Source organism: Triturus cristatus, chromosome 3_1, assembly GCF_964204655.1.
Source record: "Triturus cristatus chromosome 3_1, aTriCri1.1, whole genome shotgun sequence".
NCBI classification, from domain to species: Eukaryota; Metazoa; Chordata; class Amphibia; order Caudata; family Salamandridae; genus Triturus; species Triturus cristatus.
In genome coordinates this window covers 490,000,406-490,025,879 of record NC_140583.1, presented here as the reverse complement: position 1 = coordinate 490,025,879, position 25,474 = coordinate 490,000,406, and the positions used below count along the sequence as shown (strand labels likewise).

The 25,474-nt window shown below is 48.6% G+C and overlaps 1 protein-coding gene across 17 annotated transcripts in view; it reads left to right on the top strand.

The window, feature by feature from the left end:
* Positions 1-25,474, top strand: part of PPIP5K1 (diphosphoinositol pentakisphosphate kinase 1) — a 1,768,598-nt gene that overhangs the window by 1,291,476 nt on the left and 451,648 nt on the right. For all 17 annotated transcript variants that reach the window (XM_085644342.1, XM_085644333.1, XM_085644343.1 and 14 more), the window contains one exon: positions 6,451-6,558. In XM_085644342.1, coding sequence (XP_085500468.1) covers positions 6,451-6,558 — 108 coding nt within the window. The remainder of the gene's footprint in view (positions 1-6,450; positions 6,559-25,474) is intronic.

Genomic DNA, 25,474 nt, shown 5'->3' with positions numbered 1-25,474 from the left:
TCAGTTGGTGTTCACAGCCTTTCTTTGTGGGTCGAGTAGTCACTTGTTCCCATACATTGACGATTGGCTGTTGCATGGGTTCCCTTGAGTTAGTCTCAGGCCACCTTGAGACAACAGTGTCATTACTGTCTACTATGGGATTTTGCATCTACATGCGCAGCCAGTTTTGATGCTTCCCTTGGTGGGGTTCATTATGAACATGGTCTCTGAAGTCTTTTCCACTGTTGGCTAGTCCACTGTCTCAGAGACTCCATGGCATCCCAGCTATGATCCTGATGTTACAAACAAGAGACACTCTCCAAGATTACTTGATCCAATAGTTTCCTGCACCCTTCTGGTGCCTCGCACGCAGTCGCACATGTCAATAGAATGTTCCTCTACAGTGGGATCAACATCATGGATGCCTTACAGACAGGAATTGCATCTCTGACAGGCAATCCAGGACCTTCAGAGGTGGGTGTTAGATGCCAGCCTGACATGAGGCAGACCGTTCTCTTCACCTGCTCCGGGTGTCTCGGTGGTGACTATTCTGGCAATAAGTGAATTAAATTACTCTGCCAAAGCAGTTGACAGAGTACTTCTAGCATTTCCATCCAAAATGTACTATGCTTCACACACTAAGCCACATAAGGAAAGATAGGGTATGCTATTTTGTTAGAATTATTGCATTCCTGCATAATACTTTGGATAGTTCTAGATTTCTTTTAGAAAGCCATTCTTTTCAGTGCATCCATTCATCAGATGCATCCATACACAAGCAAAAAGAGCGAAATCTAAGCACTTTGCTGTGTAGGTGCATGTTTTGATTGATTTACTGTGTAGATGCATGTTTTGATTGATTTACTCAACATCTGGGCTACACTCAATGCCTTCTGCAAGCACTAGAACAGATGCATGGCTTGTTTTTGAAGAAATCTGAGGCCCTTTTCTGCCTTGCACTGCAAAGTATGCTTGGGAATCATCTAATATTTAGGAATGAAAGAGTCTTCTTGTAACTGTAATCATGACTCTCCTAAAACAGCAAGGTTTCAGCCTTGTAGCGACTATCACAAACAGATGTCTGTGACAGATACCCTACCAGGTATGTTTCTGGTGCTTGGAATTCAACTCCATTACCTCCAACAACTGCGTCAAGATGAACCTAAAGACCATCCAAGATTTCTATGCACCACATCGCTAAACGCCATGACGATCCAGTTTAAAATGAAGATAACATTTTCGCTTGTGATGTTGTTTCCACAGCACACCCTTCATTTTGGTCAAAGTCTTTGGGTAAGTCAAAGAAGAGGCATAAGAAATTTGAGAGGGAATCAGACCTTTCTCGCCACTCTCTATCTCTAGACAAGAAATGAGGGTATCAACATGCCACCAGGTCTTTCTTCCAAACATCGGAGGAGCCAATTCAGAGTCTGGTTCTGATGCATTTCCAGGTCAGTCAGCGATCTTGCAGCAAGTTGAGGCATTTAGAGAGGCCATGCTACATATCTCCGGCACGCCACCAGTTCACTCTGTCATGCCTTTTGGCCTCAAGGATCTTCAGGCCCCCCCAGTTGTACAATAGCCAGCAAGTTTGCCTTCAGTGCAGTCTGTGCCCCTCGAACCCTCTTTGGGTTCTGCACCAGCTTTGAGGCCAGCTATAGTCCTGGTGCCAGTCCCTGCACCTCTGCCTCCGACATCTACACTAATGCCAGAAAAGGAAGCTCACCAATAGTGGTGTCTGACTCGAAGCCAAACTCGTCTCAGCCGAGGCCTCACTCCAAAACCACCAGAGCCTAGCCTATTGGTAATCCTTCTGATTCTAACACACTATCCTTAACATACGGCTGTGCACACATGCTGGATCAATTTTTTTAAATTGATTTCAGATGACGACCAGAACTTTGATAATGGGAAGAAATGTTTCCCAAGAATATGATGAGGACAATTGGTGTGAAGCATTATAGGATGCTAATGGGTTGGACACCTCCCAGACACCGTACCTGTTTCTCCTCCTGGGTTTGCCACAGAGGAGAGTTTGTGGGTATGTGGATAAAACTATCTTCTGGCCCCCCTGGTCAACAGACACTGACCAGCTCTAGGAGACCCTGAATTTCACATGCAGCTTCCTAAACTGGTTCATTCATCCACCAGGAAAGTTAACTCTAATGCCTTCATGTTTCTTCTGCCAGCTTTGCCCTACACTCAACAATTGCCAGCTGCCTTCTTGGCTACTACACCAATGCTTTATGGTACAGATCGGTCAGATATTACCAGTGGTCCCAGATTACCTGAGCCCAAATTATGTAGGATGGATGGGATGTGGCTAATTTTTTTTTGCTCTGGCTCAGACACAACTGATTGCTTGCATTGGTCAATTGGCACGAGTGTGGTGCTTTTTCATCATACTTGGATGCGGTTCACAAGTTTCTCCAGAGATGTCCAGTCATCCTTAATGGAGATGTAATTTGATGGCTCTTGTATCTTTGGTTGGAAGGCAGCATTAGCTCGAGTGTGATTCAAAGAGTCACATCACAGCTTGCTCCTTGGGTCTCTCTTCACCTGCTAGCCAGTTCCCCAACAATTTTGTACTTTTTGGGGCTACGCCAAGGTGTCCCAATACTGTCAGCGCCAGACCTCACTGCGGCACACCAGATTCTCAGCCTTTCAGGGTTGAGGCTTCAGATCCCAGAGATGGGGCCCAGGTCATCCAGGACAATGCGCAGTGAAGTTCCCTGCACCTCCAGCCGCTAGAACTTCAAAACCCCTTTAGTGTGTCCTTTCTGGCACTCAGCCACCCTGTAGGAGGCAGGATGCGATACTTCTTCCAGGTATAGAAATACCTTATTTTAGGCAGGGGAGTCCTCCAAATTGTCCAACTAGCTATGCCCTCCATTTCTTTCTACCCCACCACACCTCCCATGTACACCAGTGCTGCTGACAGAGGACAACGTTTGTCTTGCAGGCCGTTTTGGCCAAAGGAGCCATAGAGTGGGTTCCACCCTCAGAATTAGGATTTGAGTGTTACTCCAGCTACATCCTTGTGCTGAAGAAGGATTGAGGCCTCTGTCCTATTTTGGACCATAGGCTGATCAACGCTTTTCTGCAAAAAAAACAAGTTCAAGACACTCCCATTAGCCAAGGTTATGTCTGCACCAGGTCCTGGAGACTGGATAGTAGCCCTGGACCAGTACGATACTTAGTTCTACATCCCCGTCTTGAAGGCCCATAGGTGTTGTCCTGTTAGGAGCATTTTCAGTTTGCAGTGCTCCATTTTGGTCTTACTAGTGCCCCTTGGTGTTCATAAAATTGATGGTGTTGGGTGCAGCACACCTTTTGAGGTCCGGTGTTACAGTCTTCCCTTACCTCAGTTACTGGCGTGTGAAGGCAGACTCTCCCCAGGTAGTCATCAACCACCTCCAGATGATGGTGAACCTTGTAACCTTGTTAGGGTGCGTTATTAATATGTCAAAGTCACACTTGACTCCTTTTCAGATGCTTCAGTTCATTAGAGCCATCCTGAAGATGGTGCAATTTCGAGCCTTTCACCAGGGGCGGAGAGTCAAGGATATTTTCGGGCTATGATCCAGATGTTTCAGCCTCGGTGATGGGTTTCAGTGAGGATGACACTGAGTCTCCTGAGACTTTTGGCCTCCTGCAGCCTGCTGGTCATCAATGGCGGGTGGCACATGCTGGCTCTACAGTGAGACCTGAAGTCCCAATGTGTGCCGTACAAGGATAACCTATTGGATTCCATCCAAGGAGACTGCTAAACAACTGCAGTGTTGGCTGCTCAACTGTGATTGAGCCAGTGGCAGACACCTCTCCTTACCCCTCCCAAGCGGACGGTGGTGACGAATGCATTGCTTCTGGGTTGGGGAGGCCCTCTGCAAGAGGTGGAGTTCAGAGGACTCTGGATTCTACATCAATCTATTGGAGTTGAGGGTGATATGCTTTGTCTTGAAGGCTATTAAAGAAAAGCTGGTAAAGGTTTTCACAAACAACACCACCACCATGTGGTTCTGCAACAAGTATGGTGGGTGATGTCTTTGGTCTTGTGCCAGGAATCTCGACACCTCTGAAAGTGGCTGAATTGCATTTCTCTGGTTGTGCACCACCTGGCAGGATCTCTAATGGTTCGAGCAGGCAAATTCAGCCACTATGACTTAAGGGATAACAAGTGACAACTACATCCGGAGGTGGCAGAGGGTGCCTTTCAGGCAATGGGCAGAACCCGGGTGCCCTCTTTTCATCACTGCCGTGAACTGGCAAAGTCGATACTTCTGTGCTCTAGAGTTCCCAAGAAAGCGCCCTCTCAGAGATGTTTTCCTGCGTAGAGTGGGGCTTGGGACTTCACTAAGCCTTTCAGCCCCTGCCTTGAGTTCGGGAAAAGATCAGGAATCACCGGGCCCATGTCATCTTAGTGTCTACGGATTGGAGAAGGAGAGTGTGGTACCTGGACCTCCTGGGCATTAACATCTGTTCTCTGATCAAGCTGCCGCTTCAGAAGGATCTTCTGCTGCAAAAGTATGTCAGGGTGTTGTGCCAAGGTCTGTGCAATCTGCACCCCATGCATGAAGATTGAATGTGCAGTTGATTTGATTTTCCTCTTGAGGTAATTGTTGTTATCTTGGCATCTAGGTGTCATTCCACAAAGTTGGAGGACGCTGGGCGCAAGAACAGGATTGTGGCTTTGTGCAGCAACCTCCAGGTGGATCCATTTTAAGCCTAACTGTTGGATGTTTTGTTGTTTAGTTTATCTTTGGTTCAGCAATGACTTGTGTTGGGCACTGTTTAAGACTATTTGAGCCTATGCACTGTTGCCCACTATGTCTATTGACCCTAAAAACGGTCTTTTGGTCCCAATAATGTCAGCTCATTGGATAAATGAGCTGGATTCACTTTTGTTCCAGTGGCCTTCTACAACCTTTTTTCTAGACAAACTGTTGAGGACTTGAATAGCATTCATGCTAAAAGGAGTAACAGTGTCATGTCAGTCGAGCTTCCTATCTTCTTTGCCCCACCGCACCCCTTGAAAGAGGAGGAGAGACTCCATCTTTTTTTCTCAGTTTCTACATTTATTGTACCAGGGACCAGCTCCGGAGGGTCAACCCTTTGTGGGCTTCTCTGGAGCAAAGAAGGACAAGGCAGTACAGGAAAGACCCATCTCTTGGTGGATAGTCCTCTGTATTAAAATCGGCTATGCATTAACTAAGAAGCGAACACCTGAAAAATTAAGGGCTCATCCCACTCAAGCTAAGGTTGCTACTACTGCGCTTGCATTCTGAGGTCCTGTCCTGGCGATTTGTCAGGCTGCTATGTGGGCGTCAGTGCACACATTTACAAAACATTCTTGCCTTGACTGCCAGGTCCATCAAAATGGCTATTTCGCCTGATCAATACTGCCGAACCTTTTGTTCTGAGCCATTCCACAGATCCACTACCTGGAGAGATACTGCTTTTGTATCTATTCACAAGGTGAAAAGTCTGCAGTAGAAAGTATCCATTAGAAGAACTAGTTGCTTACCGCTGGTAACAACTTTCTGGCACTTACTCTCGCTAACCACAGATTCTTCTCAGCCCTGTCGCCCCCTCACTCATTCTAGCCCCCCAGCCCCCGTTCTGTTGAATGGGCTTTTTCCATCTAAAGAGGTTCCAATCTAGAGATCTGCACCCTGGTCATACCAATTTGCTGATGGTTTATGGCTCCTAGGACATGAAGAAGCCTACAAAGAAACTGGCATCAGTGCAAGTAGTGGTGCCTATAAGCAGCTCAGTTTGTCTCTTCCAGAGCATAACTGCATTGACGGTAGCCACATGACACCAACTATCGGAGATCAGGAGTACTGCTTTTTTGAGTTTTTTGGATCCAGTCTCACGCCTGGGGAATATTTACAAAGTGAGGAATTTCAGTTAAGTATTCACCAGAAAGAGCATTACCAAAGGCAAGTAACTTGTTCTTCAAGTGCATGAAAAAGTGTTATCAGTGGTTTTGCTACTGCATGTGACTAGACAGAACTGTTGATAATGATGGTCTTGGTGGACTCCCACAGGGAAGATATAGGGAAGCAGGCTGATTGAGGTTCCAAACAAAGTTAGTTTGATGGTGATAGAAGTGAAGTAAAATTGGTACTTAATTTACAGTATAAGGATAAGGTTGGGAACCTAGATAATGTAAGAAAGCAAAGGACAGTAAACATCAAAACATGGCTGAACAAATTGTATGTTTTAGTGTTCATGTTGGGAAGAAAATGGAAGTTGACATGCACATGAAAAAATAAAGCAGTGTATTGAGGGATGTTCCTATACCATATATTAATTGCCAGCTTTCTCTGTCATGCAGAGTGTTTTGAAATACGAATAAAAGTTCAATACCATATTAAAATGTTATTCAATCTACAGTTAAGAGCTTCAGAACAGTTTAAAACATTTATATGTGATGTGTGTGAGAGTTGTGACTTTTTTGTCTGTTAGGAGTCTAAGGATCAGCAGTGGAAGAGAGCCATGGACTACTTAGGTGCTGTATCAGAGTTGAACTATATGACCCAGATAGTGATCATGCTGTATGAAGACAATAATAAGGTAAGTGCTACAGAGCCTTTGATGAACACATTTTGTTTTCTATTTGATGTAAAAAGGAAATAGTATATTTGCACGTGTACCCCTGGACAGTAAAAAAACACAAATGTCAGACAAAACTTATTTGGAGTAAATGTACTAAGAAACACAAATTCACATCTTCATTACTATAGGGCAAGTTGAAATTTTATGTTATTAGTATAACACAAAATGAATAACTGAAGAAATCACTGCATTGCATAATCTGTATTGCAATGACCTTTGATTAAAAAAAATAATTGGGCTCATATTCATGGGGATTCTTTAAGATTTGAGCACAATGCAAAGATTTAATCATTAAAATATATTTTATCAATTCTGAAAAAATGCTAAAAACAGATGGCATATACTATATGTGCAGGTTCACTGACTGTGTGCTGTGTATTAAAGCTGCTAAGGGAGGCATGGGGCATAATCACGAGCAAGTTTTGCGACTTAGGGCTGGTGGTGGCCAAAAGAGAAATTACCCTACACTGGAAATCGAGGGCTGGTCCCAGCTTTACGAGATGGAGAGCGACCTTCACCAAATGGGCAGGTAGCGAGGGCACACTCCGGCTGCAGCTAGCGCTGCGGGGAAACGATGAAAAGGCGTTGGCCATGGCACATGCATGGGAAACGCTAGTGGTTGACCTCCAGGGGTGGGGTACAGCAGCGGAGGAGGGCACTGAAGCACTGGAGCAGCCGGCAGAAGCGTAGGTGTGGAGGGACACCGGATGGATTGCACATGAGGGTGGGGGGGCTTTCCTTCTCCTTTCTGCTCTGAGCCTGACCATGGGGGTGGGGAGTAGCCCGCGGCCACTAACACGGCTACTTATACGAAAGACTTATCCCGGTACCTGATGTTATGGCACACTGACATGTGGGTGGGGGGAGGGTGCATTTGCTTAGGGGAATGTTGGGGGACAGTGCATTGGTAGCTGGAAGTGGTCTACACTGTACTATGCAATGGTTTCTATCTGCGGGAGACGACTACCGATATGATGGAAATTGCGGATTGCAATTGTAATTGAGGAATGCAATAAAAATTGTTTTTGCAAGGGAGGCATGGGGCATCATAACACACCTCAAAGGTTTGCTACTTGTAAGTCATGCCCAAAAGTATATTAAATTCAGTGCATCACCAAATATACTGTAAAAATGTCTTTCACAGTATAACCACCATTGTTGTCATATATTGTTATAGCATTTCTGGTAAATATGTTGTAAAAGAGTTTGTTGTTCTTTTGGAAGTTTATTGTAACTGTTGTTCATCATTTGTACCATCAGACTTTGTTGAGCAACATTGGTAAGCTGTATCTAGGTGAAGGCCAATATTGAATTGATATTTGAGTATAGAGAAATGGCTGAGCCATTAGCCACAGCAAGATAGGAATGTTTTTGGTCAAAAAGTGCAAGGTATGGTTAAACCATATGAGGTAATATAAGGAGTGGTTGTCCTTACAAGAGGGAAAGCAAGATGGCCTTGGGCTGAGAGTGCTGGGTTGGTATGAATCAATGAAAGGTAATATGTGAAGTTCTGACATTTGAGTACATATTTATTATTATCAATTTTGTTTCTCCAACATATGTTTATTAGTTTTCATTTAGTACAAACAGGAGATATAGGCAATGAACCACGATAAAGTAAATCTTCACCATACATCAACTGAAGATGAGCTACAAGCCAGTCAGCAGGTCAGGTGACCATTGGTGCCAACCAATGAATCGGGTAAAGAAGAACAAGACAAACAGAGCTTCTCATCAAAACCCCCTCGCCGACTTCTATCATCTTCGCACTGTTAAGGACATAATCCAAGTGGATGGATTAGTAAGCCAAACAACCCTCCAGAACCAGGGTGGAGGGGGAGGAAAGGCGAAGGGGAGAAGAAAACCAGGATTTAGGTCGTAGATAAAGGAGCACCACGAAATTAACAATGATAATGCAGGTTGTGTATGCCCAAGTGTCTCCTTCGGCATACTCCCAAATGACATAATAGATAACTGCAAAATATTGTCTATTGTTGCAAATCACCGTCTTACCCAATTACAGTGTCACTTGGTATCCCTTGTAGAGCCTCTGTGTCAGGTACTCACTCATGTTGCCTGTGTGCAGCGCCTGCTACTCTGCCTGTCTGCATCACAAAGAAAGGAGGTACAGATATCAAACTTCACACAGCACCATTAGCAACCATCACCTTCCAGTGCTAAGAATGGCCCCTGAACCCGTTCATACTTTTCAAGTGCATCTTTCAATGTGTATATGGGCCGCTTGTGGAGTTCTATCCTGTGTTATGTTATGTTATGTTAAGTGTAATTTGTAAAGCGCACTGACACCGAAGCTTCCTGGCGCTGATAAACAGAGCAAATGAGGGGAGAACGTAAATGATTAATTCTAAATAGGAGTGGGAAAGAGATGGGTTTTTAGCATTTTCCTGAAGTTCAGAAGGGAAGAACAGGATTTGATTGGGAGAGGGAGGAGGTTCCAAAGCACCGGAGCTAGGTAGGAGAACCGACGAGCGCCGAATCTCTTGGTTTTACTCCTTGGGGTAATCAGTAGATCGCGATGAGCAGATCGGAGATTACGTGTGGGACAGTGAGGGCAGATGAGGGATTTTAAAAAGGCAGGGCTAGGACAGTGAAGTGCTTTGAAAGTGAGACATGCCACCTTAAAGGCGGCCCTTCGATCGATTGGGAGCCAATGAAGGCTCGTGAGCAGAGGCTTGGCTGATTGCCATCTGGGAGTTCCATGGATCAGGCGGGCAGCCTGATTCTGGACAACCTGTAGGCGTTGAATCAAGATTTGTGGCAAACCGTGGTAAATGGCGTTGGAAAAATCCAGGCGGGAAAGTACCAACGAGATGATGGTTTGAGTGAGTGCTGCTGGGGGCAGAAAGTGACGGACTTTGCGGATCCTTCGGAGTTGATACATGCAGGAGGAGACCACCGCTCCAACTTGAGCCCTGAGAGAGAGCTCGGTGTCAATAACGACACCTAGACTCTTTACTGTTTTTGCTGGGGTAGGGGGGGAGCCGAACTCTGGAGGCCAGAACTGAGGGCCCCAGTAGATGTGGCTGAGTCCGGGAAGAAGGAGCTCAGTTTTGCCGTGGTTCAGCTTTAATTGGTTCTGGTTCATCCAGAGTTGGATGTGTGTCATAACTCCGTGAAAGGTTTTGATAGCGTGTGGTGAATTGAGAGAGAAAATAATTTGTAAGTCGTCAGCATAGTTATAGGTGACGATATCCCATTTCAGAAGTGAGGTGATAAGGGGCCGAAGATAGAGGTTAAAGAGGAGCGGGGAGAGAGAGGAACCTTGGGGGACACCACAAGAAGTGTAGGTCTTATTTGCAGTATAAGGACCTAGGCGGACCGCCTGTGTTCTTCCCGTGAGGAAGGATTTGACCCACTCAAGAGCAACGCCCTGGATGCCCGCCTGCCCGACACGGTGGAGAAGAATGTTATGATCCACCGTGTCGAACGCGGCAGATAAATCCAGTAGGACGAGGGCTTGGGGAATACCCGCGTCTGCGTTACTCCTGAGTGTGTCAAGAACTGCCAAGATGACAGCTTCAGTAGAATGGGTAGGTCTGAAGCCAGCCTGAGTCGGTTCAAGATAACAAGAAGATTCAATAAAACTTGATAGGCAGCGGGTGACATGGGCCTCCATGAGTTTAGAAAAATAGGGGAGGAGGGAAATGGGGCGGTAGTTCGATGGCTCCGCCACATCAGCACCAGGTTTTTTTAAGAGGGGTACCAGGATGGCGTCCTTGAAGGAGGTGGGGCAGATGCCGGTGCTGAGAGAGCTGTTGAGTAGATGTAAGATGCTATTGGGTAATTTAAGACATATGCTCCGCAAGATGAACGGCGGGCAGCAGTCATTCGGGGAGCCAGATTTTACGCGAGTGGCTAATTCCGCCAAGGAGATGGGATCTAAAATAGGAAAAGATGTGAAAGTCGAGGGATTGTTAAAGGAATTATCCGGAGTTGGCAATTGGGGGAGTGAAGGGATAGATTTTTTGATTGTGAAAATTTTTTCTAAGAAGAAAGTGTTCAGGGTATCACAAGCTTCCTGGGTGGGGGTCTGGGCTGGGAGGGTTCTCTCGTCGATAGTTAATTCGTTCAGGACTCTGAACACCTCCTTAGATTTATCAACTGCCGAGGAAATCCTATTGGAAAAGTGATCAATTTTAGCTGAACGGATGGCTATTTTGAAGTCTTTGCGAGCGGCCAAATAGGATTGTTTGGCTGAATCAGAGTAGTCATGTCTCCAGGTGCGTTCTAACTGGCGTGTTTTTAGTTTCCGGGCTTTGAGGTCATCGGAGAACCACCTATGAGAGTTCCGGTGTTTGGTGCGGGGAAATTTGGCTAGAGGGGCAAACCGATCGCTAGCCGACTCAAGCTAAGAGGTCATATCTCGTTCTAGCCCGTCGATGTCGGTGGGGTCGAGGATGGCAGGGCAGGAATCGGCCAGGGCCGTGAGGAAGCCCTGGGGATCGTGAGAGCTCCATTTACGTGAGAGGCCGCCAGCCATCAGGGGGATAGGGGTCTGACCGGCAACCGTGATGGTGGTGTCCACCAGGTGATGGTCAGACCAAGCACACGGAAATATGTCTGGTGGGGATAACTTCAGGTTGCAAGACCAGATCTGGTCCAAAACATGTCCTCCAATATGAGTGGGTTGAGAGACATGTTGGACGAGATTCAGATTTTTAAGGGTCTCGAAGAACTCAGTGGCATGAGGGCCGGCGTTGATATCGCCGAACCAGTAATTTAGGTCCCCAAAAATAGCGAGATGGGAGTGCAGTGTAAGAAGGGAAGACAGTTGTTCACTTATAGTGGTAGGGAAAAGCGGCATGGGATGTGGGGGACGATATAGCAGAAGAAGAGTGAGGGGGCCAGTGTCCGTTTGCACATTGATGAGTAAGTTCTCCACCTCAGGAAGGGGGAGAGAGTGGGAGGAAATGGATTTAAGGCGTTTAGAGATGATGGCCGCTACCCCGCCTCCAGGCCGGTCGCCAGGGCGGTCTGCGTGGAGGATGTAATAATCGGGGGGAAGTGCCACTAGAATATCTGGCAGGGATTCTGAGGTAAGCCACGTCTCTGTAAGGAGAAGCAAATCGGGACTAGAAGTGGAAAGCAAAATAAAAATATCCTCAGAATGTTTTACTAACGAGCGGGTATTCAAATACGATACCCGGATGGACGAGGTGTTCCTAGTCAGCGTAACTGGGGGTAAACGGCCGTCGATGGGGGGTAGGTCGGGGCGCACGAGGCCAGCAGAGGAGATGCGATACAGGACTGTGGGAGATGGTGCAATGACGGCATTCTCAAGATCTCTGAGTGCCTGAGATGAGTAACTGATGGGGTGGCCAGCGTGGCATGCCCTCAGGCCCGTCCTGGCGCGGACGGGCGCAGACGGGCTTGCCTTTGGCGCGCCTTCGGCGCGCCGCCGGCGCGCCCGCTGCGCCCGTCCGCTGCGCGGACGTGGGAAACACATGGTTTAAATAGAAGAAAACCAACAGAAAGGGGCGTGGCCTGTCGTAAAGGGGGCGTGGCCTGACCTGACCAGGCTTCCCCAGAATGACGTGGCGTAGTGTAGCGGCCCGCGACAGCGTTTCAATCGGCTGTGCGGGGGTGGTGCTAGCAAGGATATTGTCAGAGGGTAAGTAAAAACACACAGAAATAACTTTTTAAAAAAGTGCTCGTTGCTCCCGGCTTTCCGCCTCAGGAGTTCTGTCTATCTGCCGGCGCTTTGAATGTGGCTGTGCATCTCCGTAAGCCATTTGTACCAAAGGAATTGCAGCTTGCAGCCAATGGCGGCATATACATAACTAAGCCGCCACTAGCGATGTGGCCAGCCATCAATGCAGTGAACATCCAGGGCTCCCAGGACCACAGTGTCCTGTAGAAGCACCAGTGGGGCTGACAGGGGACCCCCAAACAGACTACACACATGCCGCCACACGTACCTCCAGTAGGACTGTAGGGCTGAGCAGGACCAGAGGACATGATACAAGCTGCAAGAAACCCCACAACACCTCCAGCAGCTGCCACTGGACAAGAAATAGGCATGTTTCAGCTTCCATGTTGTCCAGTACCAATCATGTAGGGTTTTAAAAGTATAGAAGTTTTAACTTGGATTCCCTAAGGACAATGCCGTGGTCAGACAGTAGAGCTTCCCAGTCTTCTGATGTGTATTCCTTTCCCAGAAGCGTCTGCCATGTCAACCTAGTCACCATCAGCATCGGGTCTGACTGCAGGGCCTTGAGACCATTCCTCCATATTGATTCCATGTCTGTATGTAGTGGAGAACTGGGGAAGTTGGTAGCTCTATGGGGTGGGTGCCAAGTACAGTTGTGAGGCTGTGACCAAGCTGGCAAGACATTCACAAGTCTGGTTGGAGAAATCCGAATTCCTTTCAAAGAGTTGGGAACGATTTGAGGAAACCCCCCAGGACCATTTGATCAGTGTGCTTAGTCCCCTTTCTAACGAGATGGGCCAGTGGAGCTGCTTATCCCCTATGAGAGTGCTGTATTATACCTGATTAGAGATCTACTGAGAAGGAGTGGTGTGATACCCAATAGTTTGTGCACTCTGCGCAATGCAAGTTCAGCCGAGGAGATAATCGGATGTTCGAGGCATATGAGCTGCAGATTACACACTTTTGCATAGATCGCCATCTGGTGTTGGGCCCGGATGTTTGCAGTTTGTTTTTCCTCTTGGAAAGTCTTTGGGAGTCACGAGGTTGGTGACTCCTCCCTTGGTCCGTATTGCGCATGTGCTTCAGCTCCATCCTCGGATTGTTTTTTTCCGCCATCGGGCTTGGATATGATACTTCGCGCTCCGGTTCCGAACATTTCCAGTTCGACGATCGAAGCAGAATCCTCGCTCTTCGCAGTATTTTTCAGATCCTGATCTCCTCAATCACCTTCTCTTTGACACACCTTCGATTCCAGTCGTCGACGGCGGCCTTCGGGCCTTTCCAAGCTCCGGTCTCGGCTGATGAAAAGAACTCCATTCAAGAAGTGCCCTCGATGTGGGTCCAAATTCCCCCACACCGATCTTCATGAGGTGTGCAACCTCTGCCTCTCCCCTGAACACGAGGCTCGAGACTGTCCCGCCTGCAAGTCTTTCAGATCCAAAAAGACTATTCGAGATCGAAGGGCCAGACGAAACATGGGGCACTCCTCGACCTCCGTTCCAGCCGACATCTTCGGGGACGACGTCGAAACTCCGGGACAGCAGCACTCCGAAGAGGACCTCGTCAGTGCTTCCGAAGCCGACGACTCGGATGTGGAGGACATCACCCCGGCGCAGAGGGTCGTGAGTAAAATACCCCCTCCCACACCCGCGCCGACACCCAAAAAGGCTTCGATCACGCCTTCGCCTCCGGGCCTAGGCAAGACCAAAGACACTGCTTCGAACACCCCACCTTCGGGCCCGGTGAAGAAGCCTAATAAGCCTTCCGGCGGCTCGAGCCAGCCTGCCAGCGGTGCCGATAAACACACTTCGGCACCGAAGAAGAGATCGGCCTCTACCTCGACACCGAGCTCCGCACCAAAGCCCTCGGTGTCGAAACCCAGCCTCTCGGTACCGACCAAACATCATAAGGCCCTCGGCACCGACACTCCCGTGCCGAAGCCTGCCTCGGCACCGACCAAAAAATCGGAGGTTCCAAAAAAGCACGGCACAGACAAGCCTAAAAAGCCATCGGCCCCGAAACCGTCGGCGCCGACCGAACAGCCATTGTCTCAAGAACTGTTTACACCAGATCCTTTGCAAAAGACACTTACCAAGGATCCAAAAACTGGACATTTGGCACTGTCTTCTAAAAAGAGACATTTGAACAAACCAGCTCCACCTCCACTTCCAAAGAGGAAAGACTCTGCTACCTCCCCTTTCAGAGTGCCTTCCCCACCTCCTCCACCTCCTCCACCCTCTCCACCCTCTCCACCTCCGCCCCCTCCGCCTTCTCCACCCCTGCCTCATCACTCTCTGACCCTGTCTCCAGACCATGATGATCAGGAGGACCCATACTACGATCCAGCAGATGTGCCACAAGACCCCACCCCTACAGGATCCCCAGACCCATGGGACGATTATAATAATCCAGACATTCCAGATGTCCCACAAGATGACCTTTATCCATCCAGGCCATCTCCACCAGAAGACTCATTAGGTTTTCACCACCTACTTCAGAGGGCGGCACATTATCACGGGGTAGAGCTACACACTGACCCGGTGGAGGAAGATTTCCTCCTTGACACCTTTGATACCGCACATAGGTCTACTTCTATACTACCTATGCTCAAGGGGGTAATAAAACATGCGCCAGAGGTTTTTAAAGACCCAGTCAGGGCTAGGGTCCTAAACCCACGCATAGAAAAAAAGTATAAATCTGCCCCCACAGATCCTGCCTACATCAAAGGGCCAGCGCCACTGGATTCCCTAGTGGTATCCACTGCACGGAAGAGGTCAAATTCCCAGGCGTCAGTAGAAGCACCACCACCTGACAAAGAGTCAAAGCTACTGGACGCGTCAGGAAAGCGCACTGCGTCACAGGCAGCCAATATATGGCGTATTGCCAACACTCAAGCGCTATTGGCCAGATACGACAGAGCGCATTATGATGAATTAGAAACCATCATGCACCATCTCCCAGAAAAATACAGAAATAGGGCCAATGAATTAATTCAAGAGGGTAAGACCATAACTAACACCTCTATACGCTGTGCCTTAGACGCAGCAGACACAGCCTCCAGGGCCATTAACACTAGCGTCCTCCTCCGTCGCCATGCTTGGCTCAGAGTTTCAGGCTTTAAACCTGAGGTACAAGCCTCCATATTAAATCATCCATTTGATCAAGAACATTTATTCGGTCCAAAAGTAGATGAGGCCCTCGAGAAGATGAAGAAAGACACAGATATGGCGAAATCTATGGGAGCCCTACAGTCACACCCTCCTAGGCGCTCCTTTCGCCGCTCTTCCTTTCGGGGCACGGGCAGAGGCTACTCCTCAGATAGCGCGTCCACTTCCTACAAATCCCCTGTTCAATCCACCTTCACAAGGGGTTATCAAAGAGGCGGCTATAGAGGCAATAACAATAAAGGCAGAGGCAAAACAAATACCGCCCGCTCTGCCACACCGCCTACCCAATGACTTCCCCCTGCTCCCTCCAGACCATCCCACTCCAGTCGGGGGCAGACTACAAAATTTCCTTCACGTCTGGGAGTCCATCACATCAGACAGATGGGTGACCCAAAATATTCGTTCAGGGTACTGCCTAGACATCTAACCCCCCCAACATTCCACCTAGGCAACGCCCAATGTCACAAGAATATTCCACGTTACTAAAACAGGAGGTAATCTCCCTCCTACAAAGAGAGGCGATAGAACAAGTCCCCGCCAATCAGCAAAATTTAGGGGTCTACTCCCTATATTTCCTAATACCAAAAAGAGACGAGACTCTACGACCTATCTTAGATCTCCGGCCTCTAAACACATACATACATTCATTCAGACCATTTTCACATGGTAACACTTCAACAGGTACTTCCGCTCCTCTCCCAGAACGACTTTCTCACCACACTGGACTTGAAAGACGCATCCTTTCACATTCCGGTACACCATGCCCACAGAAAGTACCTCAGATTTGTAGTGGACGGGCAACTCTACCAGTTCAAGGTGCTCCCATTCGGGGTCACAACAGCACCAAGGGTATTCACCAAGTGCCTAGCGGTAGTGGCGGCACACCTCAGAAGACAGCACATTCACGTCTTCCCATATTTGGACGACTGGCTAATAAAAGCCACGTCCTACAATCAATGTGTACATAACACCGCCACTACAATCCAACTACTTCACCAGCTAGGTTTCACGGTGAACCACCAAAAGTCCCAGCTAATACCATCCCACACAAAGCAAAACCTCGGTGCCACCATAGACACCTCAAAAGCCATAGCCTACCCCAATCCTGCCAGGATTGCAAGCATTCAGGCTTTGCGTCAAAGATTCATGCCGCAACACTCTCTCCCAGCAAGAGTGTTTATGCAACTGATAGGGATGATGGCCTCTTGCATTTTCATAGTGCCCCATGCAAGGCTCCAGATGCGTCCTTTCCAAGAGTGCTTAGCGCGCCAATGGAACCAGGCCCAGGGGCAACTGACAGATCTGGTGTTGGTAGACGGTCGCACCCATCGCTCTCTGCAGTGGTGGAACACCACGAATCTTTCCAGAGGTCGACCGTTCCTGGACCCGGTTCCACAGATAATCCTAACAACAGACGCATCGCTCTCCGGCTGGGGAGCTCATCTATTACACCTCACAGTGCAGGGCACATGGACGCCGCAACAAAAGTTACTCCACATCAACCATCTGGAGTTACTGGCAATCTTTCTAGCCCTAAAATCCTTTCACACTCACGTTTTAGGCAAGGCAGTCCTTATTCACACAGACAACATGACGGCCATGTACTACATTCAAAAACAAGGCGGCACTCACACTCCACAGCTCTCTCAACTAGCACAGAGCATATGGAGTTGGGCAATTCCACACAAAATCTTTCTCCTAGCCCAACATGTCCCAGGAGTCCAAAATACCATGGCAGATCTACTCAGCAGACAAACGCAGCAGATCCACGAGTGGGAACTTCACCCGCAGGTTCTTCACCCATTCTTTCAGATGTGGGGGCATCCACATATAGACCTCTTCGCCACCCACGAAAACAAAAAATGCCCAAGCTTCGCCGCCAGATACCCACACCCATTGTCCAAAGGCAATGCGATATGGATGAACTGGTCAGGCAAATTTGCGTACGCCTTTCCACCTCTCCCACTAATTCCATTAGTGGTGCGAAAGCTACAACAACACTCCCTCACACTGATTCTAGTAGCTCCAACATGGGCCAGACAACCGTGGTACACCACGCTGCTGGAACTCTCGATAGTGCCACACCAAAAGTTACACCTCTCACCATGCCTCCTAACCCAGAACCATGGAGAGATCAGACACCCGGACCCAGCTCAGCTCATCCTTGCGATCTGGCTCCTGAGATCCTAGAATTCGGATACCTTAACCTTCCCCCTGACTATATGAATGTCATCAGAGAAGCTAGGCGCCCTACTACTGGAGCCGGCTACGCGGCAAAGTGGAAAAGGTTTGTTGTTTATTGCCATGACAACACAATCAACCCTCTAGACGTATCTATACAGCACATCATATGCTACTTACTCCATCTACAAAGGTGTAACCTAGCATATACATCCATCCGGCTACACCTCGCAGCAATTGCCGCCTACCTACAAAACAGACAGCACCTGTCACTTTTCAGAGTGCCTGCCATTAAAGCCTTCATGGAAGGCCTCAAATGGATAATTCCCCCCAGAGTACCACCCTTACCTGTGTGGAACTTAAATATAGTTCTCACAAGGCTAATGGGACCGCCTTTCGAACCTTTGCATAAATGTGAGCTGCAATTTCTCACATGGAAAACAGCTTTTCTTGTAGCCATCACTTCCCTTAGAAGGGTCAGCGAGATACAAGCACTCACTATACAAGGACCTTTTCTCCAAATGCACCCGAACAAGGTTGTCCTCCGTACTAACCCAAAATTCCTACCCAAAGTCATTTCCCCCTTTCATCTAAACCAATCGGTAGAATTACCGGTTTTTTTCTCGCAACCTCAAACTGTTGCAGAAAGGGCTCTACACACACTGGATGTTAAAAGGGCCTTACTCTACTATATCCAGAGAACACAACCTTTCAGAAAGACAAAACAACTGTTTGTCTCATTCTCTCCACCACAGAAAGGCAACCCCATCTCTAAATCAGGGATAGCTAGGTGGATTGTAAAATGCATACAGAGTTGCTACCACAAGGCAAAACGCACGTTATCTGGTCCCCCTAAAGCCCACTCTACACGAAAGATAGGGGCTTGTATGGCTTTTCTAGGGAACATCCCATTAGATGATATCTGCAAAGCAGCTACATGATCAACACCGCACACTTTCACTAAACACTACTGTGTAGATGTGCAAACCAAGCAACAAGCTAGTGTGGGCTAGGCTGTACTAAAAACACTTTTTCAAACCACTGCAACAGATATCGGTGGTCGCCGCTAGGGTTGGGAACTGCTATATAGTCTCTGCAAAAGTGTGTAATCTGCAGCTCATATGCCTCGAACGGAATATGCTACTTACCAGTATGCATCTGTTCTTGGCATGTAGAGCTGCAGATCTACACACGCCCACCCGCCTCCCTGGCTACCTGTATCTGTTCCAGTCTATCTTATTTAGATACAACACACATGGGTTTCTTCACTATTATTACTACGCTCCATCTTTCCCTGTTGGCGAAAAACAATCTGAGGATGGAGCCGAAGCCCATGGGCAATACGGACCAAGGGAGGAGTCATCAACCTCGTGACTCCCAAAGACTTTCCAAGAGGAAAAACAAACTGCAAACATCCGGGCCCAACACCAGGTGGCGATCTATGCAAAAGTGTGTAGATCTGCAGCTCTACATGCCAAGAACAGATGCATACTGGTAAGTAGCATATTCCTTCTGGCAAGTGTCTTCTGTACGGGTGCAAGATATAGCAGGAGAGATATGGAGTGGCAGCTCAGTAATTGACATACTATATGAACCCATTTCAGACTCTCCTTTAGTTTGTTGAAGTAAGCAGCTCATTGTGAAAAGGTGAAACGTCAAACCGTACGATGTAATGCGTGCTAAATAAAGTCTCCCCCAGATGCAGTGTCAGCCCATAGGCGAAAGGCTGGAAGCCATGGTCTTCGTCCACTCTGTACATAGGAACATATATCAACTTCTATCCCCAGCAGGCAAGCTAAGTATGGCTTTGGGCAAAGGCTCCAAAGCCAGCATAAAGAGGAGCGGTGTCAGCGGGCATCCCTGCCTGGTGCTGCGATGGATCTGGAAGGAATGTGACAGAAAGTCTTCACAATTGGCGTCACCAAGGGGGAGTCATAGAAAAGGTGTGCTTTTTTTAATAGTCCTCATCCAAGCCCATCCTTCCCATGACCTGGACAAGGTAAGGCCATTCCACCCTGTCAGATGTCTTCTCAACATCCAGGGCAGTCCTTGACAAATCATAAAAATGTTAGTAGACCTGTAGGTCTAGTGACTTGAATAATCTACGTGACCTAACTGTTATGTACTTGACCCGTAGGAATGTTTTTCAGTTCATGTTTCAAAACGCACTTTTGATAAATGTATTACTAAAGAATGATTTGGTTGCAAACTGTCATTTACAAACAGCTCATTTTCCATTAAAATGGCCACAAACTTTCCCACTAACATGCAGTTGTACTGAGAAAATGATATATCATGTCAACAATAATCTTTGGAAATTGGATTTCAACAAAATTGTTTATCATTTGCACATCACCAAGTAATTTGTTCTGATTTGTTTTCCTCCTATACATTTTTTTTTTCATCACACAGAATTACAAAAAAATTTGCTTTCATAGCTATAAAAATACATTTGGAAATATTTGTACATTTTGTTTTCACGCTATTTAAATGCTGTGTGTTTGAAAAAAACCTGACATTCTACAGCCTCTTATTTCACACTCTTTGTTCAGCCCGATTGTCAGACAGTTCACTATACAAAATCCTCTAACTTTGCTGCTTAGTTTATCCTGGAGGTTGTGTTTAATTTTCTTTCTCTCACTGCAAATTGTAAGACCTAGGCTCACATTTGACCTCTGTCTTTGAACATAGAGCAAATGTGACAAGATCAAAACAAGATTTAAAGGCATGAGGGGTGTGGCCAGCCGGCAACGAAGATGGCCACTTGGTAAAGTGGCTCCGACACCTTGCTGGAAACTCCAAGATTAATCCGACATTGATCCGTACCCTTGCAGCGATCGAATGGTGGTGGTTTGACCATGTTGCTGAGTGGAACCAAATTACCCAGCATGCAGGAAGAAATAGCGGTGTAGGGCTTGGAGCCGTTGCTGCCTTGCCGGCGGCATGCAGCGCCGTCCTCACGTTACTCGCGGCTGCCGGGAGACTACATGTGAGGCGGCAGCGGTAGCGTCTTCACCCTACCGGCCCTGGGCCGTGCAGTTGGAGCGCAGAGTGATTCCCGACAGAGCAGAGCAGCGCTCCCGAGGTGTGTCCTCTGCCCCTAAGCTACCTGATGGGGATCGGGTGACAGCTGCAGCTGACGGAAGTGCAGAAACTGGCTTTCGGGGCCTAGACGGGACTGCTGCAACTTGATGTGCTTGAGGCCCAAAGATCTATCGCATCCAGGACTCCCAGTACCTCTTGGGCCTCACTGGGGGAACCGAATCGGCCTGCCACGATTCCAGCAACCACTGGTAAGTGCAGCACAGCGCCACTCCCCACAAGACACTGATTCCATTGGAGCCTCTGCCCCATAATACTCACAGAGAACCTGGGTAGTTCCAACCTATAACGCTGGCCTTGGATTGAGCATCTGCACTCAGGCCTTTCTGGATTGCTCCCACCTTCCTCTTGGTGGATTGTGAGCATAGGAAGAAGGAGCTCCTGGCCTATAGTGGAGGCACCTTTAGGTGGGGGTAGAAGTCTGACTTGGCACAGTGGGAAAACCGACAGGCAGCGTGGTGTACCTCTGCCCCCACAGGCAGGCAGCTGTGAGTACCCTCCTCCTCTCCTGTCTGGTCATATTATAAGGGACCTCTTCTCCACCACCTTAAAAGGAGACCCCATGATGGGAGGTAAGGGGCAGAAAGACGACCATCAAACTAAACTGTACCACTTTGTCTTAATAGAGCATGGGGGGCATGGTGGTAAGGTCTGTGACCAGACGTCGCCTGTGGGGCCTCCTCGGTTGGGAGGGGAATCCTTGACGCTAAAGGATATTATGGAGGTGATCCAGGGAATAAAGTCTTCACTGGAAACACGAATGGATTCAGCTACAACTGGTGTCTCTGATGAGGGCAGATCTATGTAATATGAGCTCCCAAGTGAAGGAGATCAAAGACACTATTACCTCTCTTGGCCTTGATATTAAGACCCTTCAGAGCCACGTTCATGATCTACGAGAGGCAAATGACGCAATGGAGACCCGACTGGAAGACTTTGAAGGTAGAGCACGGTGCAACAACATACGCATACTGGGTCCTGGAACGCATGGAAGGGCCTGCATTAGACCTCTTTGTTGAAGGCTTCGTAACTAAGGAGCTGCATCCTCGTGGCCTTTCTAAATTCTTTTCTGTGGAACGGGTCCACTGGATCCTGGGAGGTCGCCCACGGATGGGGGTGGCCTGCGATCCATCTTCGCCCGCAATTTCAATTTCAGAGACCGGAACGTGATACTACAGACCGCTCGCGGTTCACCTGCAGTGACTTATGAAAATACACAAATATTTTTTTTTCCGGACTTTCCGCTCATGGTACAAACACAGCAAGGCAGCTTTCTCGAGGTCAAAAAAGTGTTGAGGGACAAGGCAATTAAATATGCAATGCTCTTCCCAGCTAAATAATGAGTGGAAGCGGAGGGAAAAACATGGTTTTTCGAGACCCCTGAGGACCCGTGGGAGTGAGTGGTTGGATGGCTGGAGAACCATTGCAAGCAGGGAGCTGCAAACCGGCGTGGATGACTGCGCCGCCGCTCAAATGATTCATCGAGGCAACAGATCCAGGACACACATCAAGAGGAGGCAAGAGCATCCCCTGTAACTATATGTAGTATATGGGACTTCGCATATGGTGATTTGGTGCTGTGTATGGCACAGATCACGGTAAAAGCACAGAGCCCATACTACTGCACTTGGGGTGGCGGCAAACCTATGGACATGGGTAATGTATACAAAATCAATGGTACTGTGGAATTGTTCCGATTTCTATGCACTTGTTTAGCAATGCTGTAAGATTGAGATGCCCTCTTCGGTATTAGCCGTAGGGGAGACCCAAGATACAGTTTGCTCGGTGGTCCGCAGTTCCTTCACTGGTCTCATGTTGAGGATGGGGCGATGGGCACTCTGCAGAGTTCGGGGTGCAGACAGTTTTGAGTTCATCTTGCAAGGAGGTGGGGTGGGGGGTTTACAGTTTGGAGGGGGATAGGGGAAAGGGAATGAGGTGTACAGAATGTAATGGTTTTGTTCTTGGCGACAGCTTCACATATATAGTAACATAGACCTATTCTGTATTACGCAGATGCGCCCGTTCCCCCGGGGTTACCCACCACTCTCCTTGAATGAGGGTGCAAACAGTCTCTGATATCCGCGTCCTTTCCTGGAATGTGAATGGACTGGCCGACAAAATAAAGTGAGGTGCAGTGCTACAGTATATTAAACCACATTCACCTGAGGTGGACCTTGTACAGGGTAACCCTTGCAAAGCTCTAGGCTGCTGGGGCTATAAGATGGTGATACAAGCAGGTTTCCCGGCAAGCTCTAGAGCGGTAGGCATTCTAATTAAAAAACAATTGTCGTTAACAGTAAAGCACTCCTGGGCCGACCCCCTAGGTAGATATGTAGTCCTCACTGGGATATGTGAGGGGGGAATGATTAATTATCCTTTCAGTGTAAATCCCTCCCGCCTTACAGAATGTCACTCTCCCAGACTTGGGTAGACTCCTCCTTGAGATACCTGCGGGTAAACTCCTAGTCAGATGGAACTTTAATATGACCTGGTGTGACTCATCTGACAATTTACCTCTACACAACCGGATCCCTTCCCGCACACAACTGACTGATTTTTGCACAACAATGGGTATGATAGATGTTCGAGGCATGTGGGCTGCTGAATTCATATCTGTGCATAGATCGCCGCCTAGTGTTGGGTCCGGATGTTTGCACGTTGTTGTCCTGGAAGAGTCTTCGAAGTATCCTTGGATAGGTGACTCCTCCCCTGGACTACAGTGCGCATGGGCATCCTCTCCATCCTCAGATTGTTTTTTTCCGCCATTGGGTTCGGATGTGCTATCTTAGCTCAAGTTAGGAAAATATTTTTTCAAGGCCAAAAGGCCTTTAGTTCGCGTCGGTACTGTTTATCGATCGGGTTTCGATAGAATTTGTTAGTTTACTAACTTTCAGCACCGACTGCTTTCGCATTTGCCTGTCCATCGACTACTTCGACGATGGAATCCAGGACGCCATTCAAAAGGTGTCCGGTATGCAATGCGAAGTACCCACACATCGACGTCCATCCGGTGTGCAACAAATGCCTTTCGCCGGACCACGACGAATCAACATGCATGGCCTGTGCCCGGTTCCGCTCGAAGAAGACTCTGCGGAATCGACGAGCGGCGAGACTCGAGGCGCAGCACGCGGCACCGGCCCCGACAGACATCTTCGGCGAGGCCGAGGACGTCGAGGAATTGGAAGTCTTGCCCTCCAGTCCCGTTTCCGAACACGAACCCGGATCGGACGAGGAAGACGAGTCACTCTTCCACAGAGGTGAAGACGACACCGAGGTAGGAGACGACGAGGAGGCCTTCGGGGCCGAAGAAAGTAGCTCCAATGATGAACAAGGCCTACCTGTTCAAACCGTTCAAACACCAGTGCCACAGCCTATGGCTCCGGTCGAGGGATCGCCTTCGGGCCTTACCCGAGACCCATCCCGCAGTTCTTCGGCCCCGCCCTCGGGCCCGGCCTCGGACGTTCAGCGGCAGCCATTACTACATAAACAGGCTGGTTTCCCTATCACAAAACCGAAACCGAAAGCTGCTCAGGTTCCACCGAAACCGAAACTGAAAGTAGCGCTGGTCGGATCGAGGCCTTCGACGCCAGTGCACCGCGTCGGCACCGACCGCACCAAGAGGGACTTCGGTGCCGAACTTGAGGCGGGCGACGTTGGAGTCGACAAACGGAAAAAAGCCATCGGCACCGACAAACCTGCTCGGCTACCGGCACCGACGACACCAAGGGCCGTACCGCCTGCTGTGTCTCACATCGCTCCCTCGACGACACCTAAGCCTCAGGCATCGAAGACTTCGACGGTGATCTCTTCACCCCGACTCGATGACCCGCCGGCACCGAAAAAATCTACGGCCGCCTCTACGAGCCTGGCCGGTGCCAAAGCCTCGAAGGCGCCCCAAGTACGACCTGGTGTGACGCAAGGCAGCAAAACCACACCTGTCCTCCAGGACACATCGGGCTCCGGTTCGGTCGGAACTCCCGCAGCCTCTTCGGTGCCGACCAACATTACCTTTGGCTTGCCTCCGTCAACAATCCCAAAAATGTTCCAACTCAGGACACGGGTCACCCAACCTACGGTCACACCTGCTGAGACGTCTCCAGCACGTATCATCGACGCCGGCACTGGCAGAATGATTCTCCAGGACCGAAGGATAACTTCGGAGCCGCCATTGGACCCTTTCAGGATCCCACTAAAAAGGAAGTTGCCTGCAGAATCGGAACCTCTCCTTTATGAACCCTTCCATTCATCCTACCAGGATCCACACCGGTTCTCCCCCACACGCTCCGATACAGACGCATTGGAGGACTACATGGCTGACCAAGTCCCCTACCATGTAGACACGGACCCTGATGACCAGCAGGACCCTGATCAAACTTGGGGCGACCCTGCAGACCCCAGTGCACCTCTCGATGCACAGGATCCACAACTCTATGGGGCAAAGACATCTCCTACGGAGGATACTGCAGCGTTCAATGCTCTTATCGAACGTGCTGCCAATAACCATGGGGTGCAGCTTCACTCTGATACCATCGAAGATGACTTTCTAATGGACACCTTTGCATCCTCAGAAAGACATGTAAAGACTCTGCCAATGTTGAAGGGGGTCCTCAAACCAGCCAAGGACATTTTCAAAGAACCCACCAGGGCACGAGTGATAAACCCCAGGATTGATAAAAAATACAGATCAGCACCTGGGGATCCTACTTACATCAGAGGACAATTACCACTCGACTCCATCGTCGTAGCGAATGCA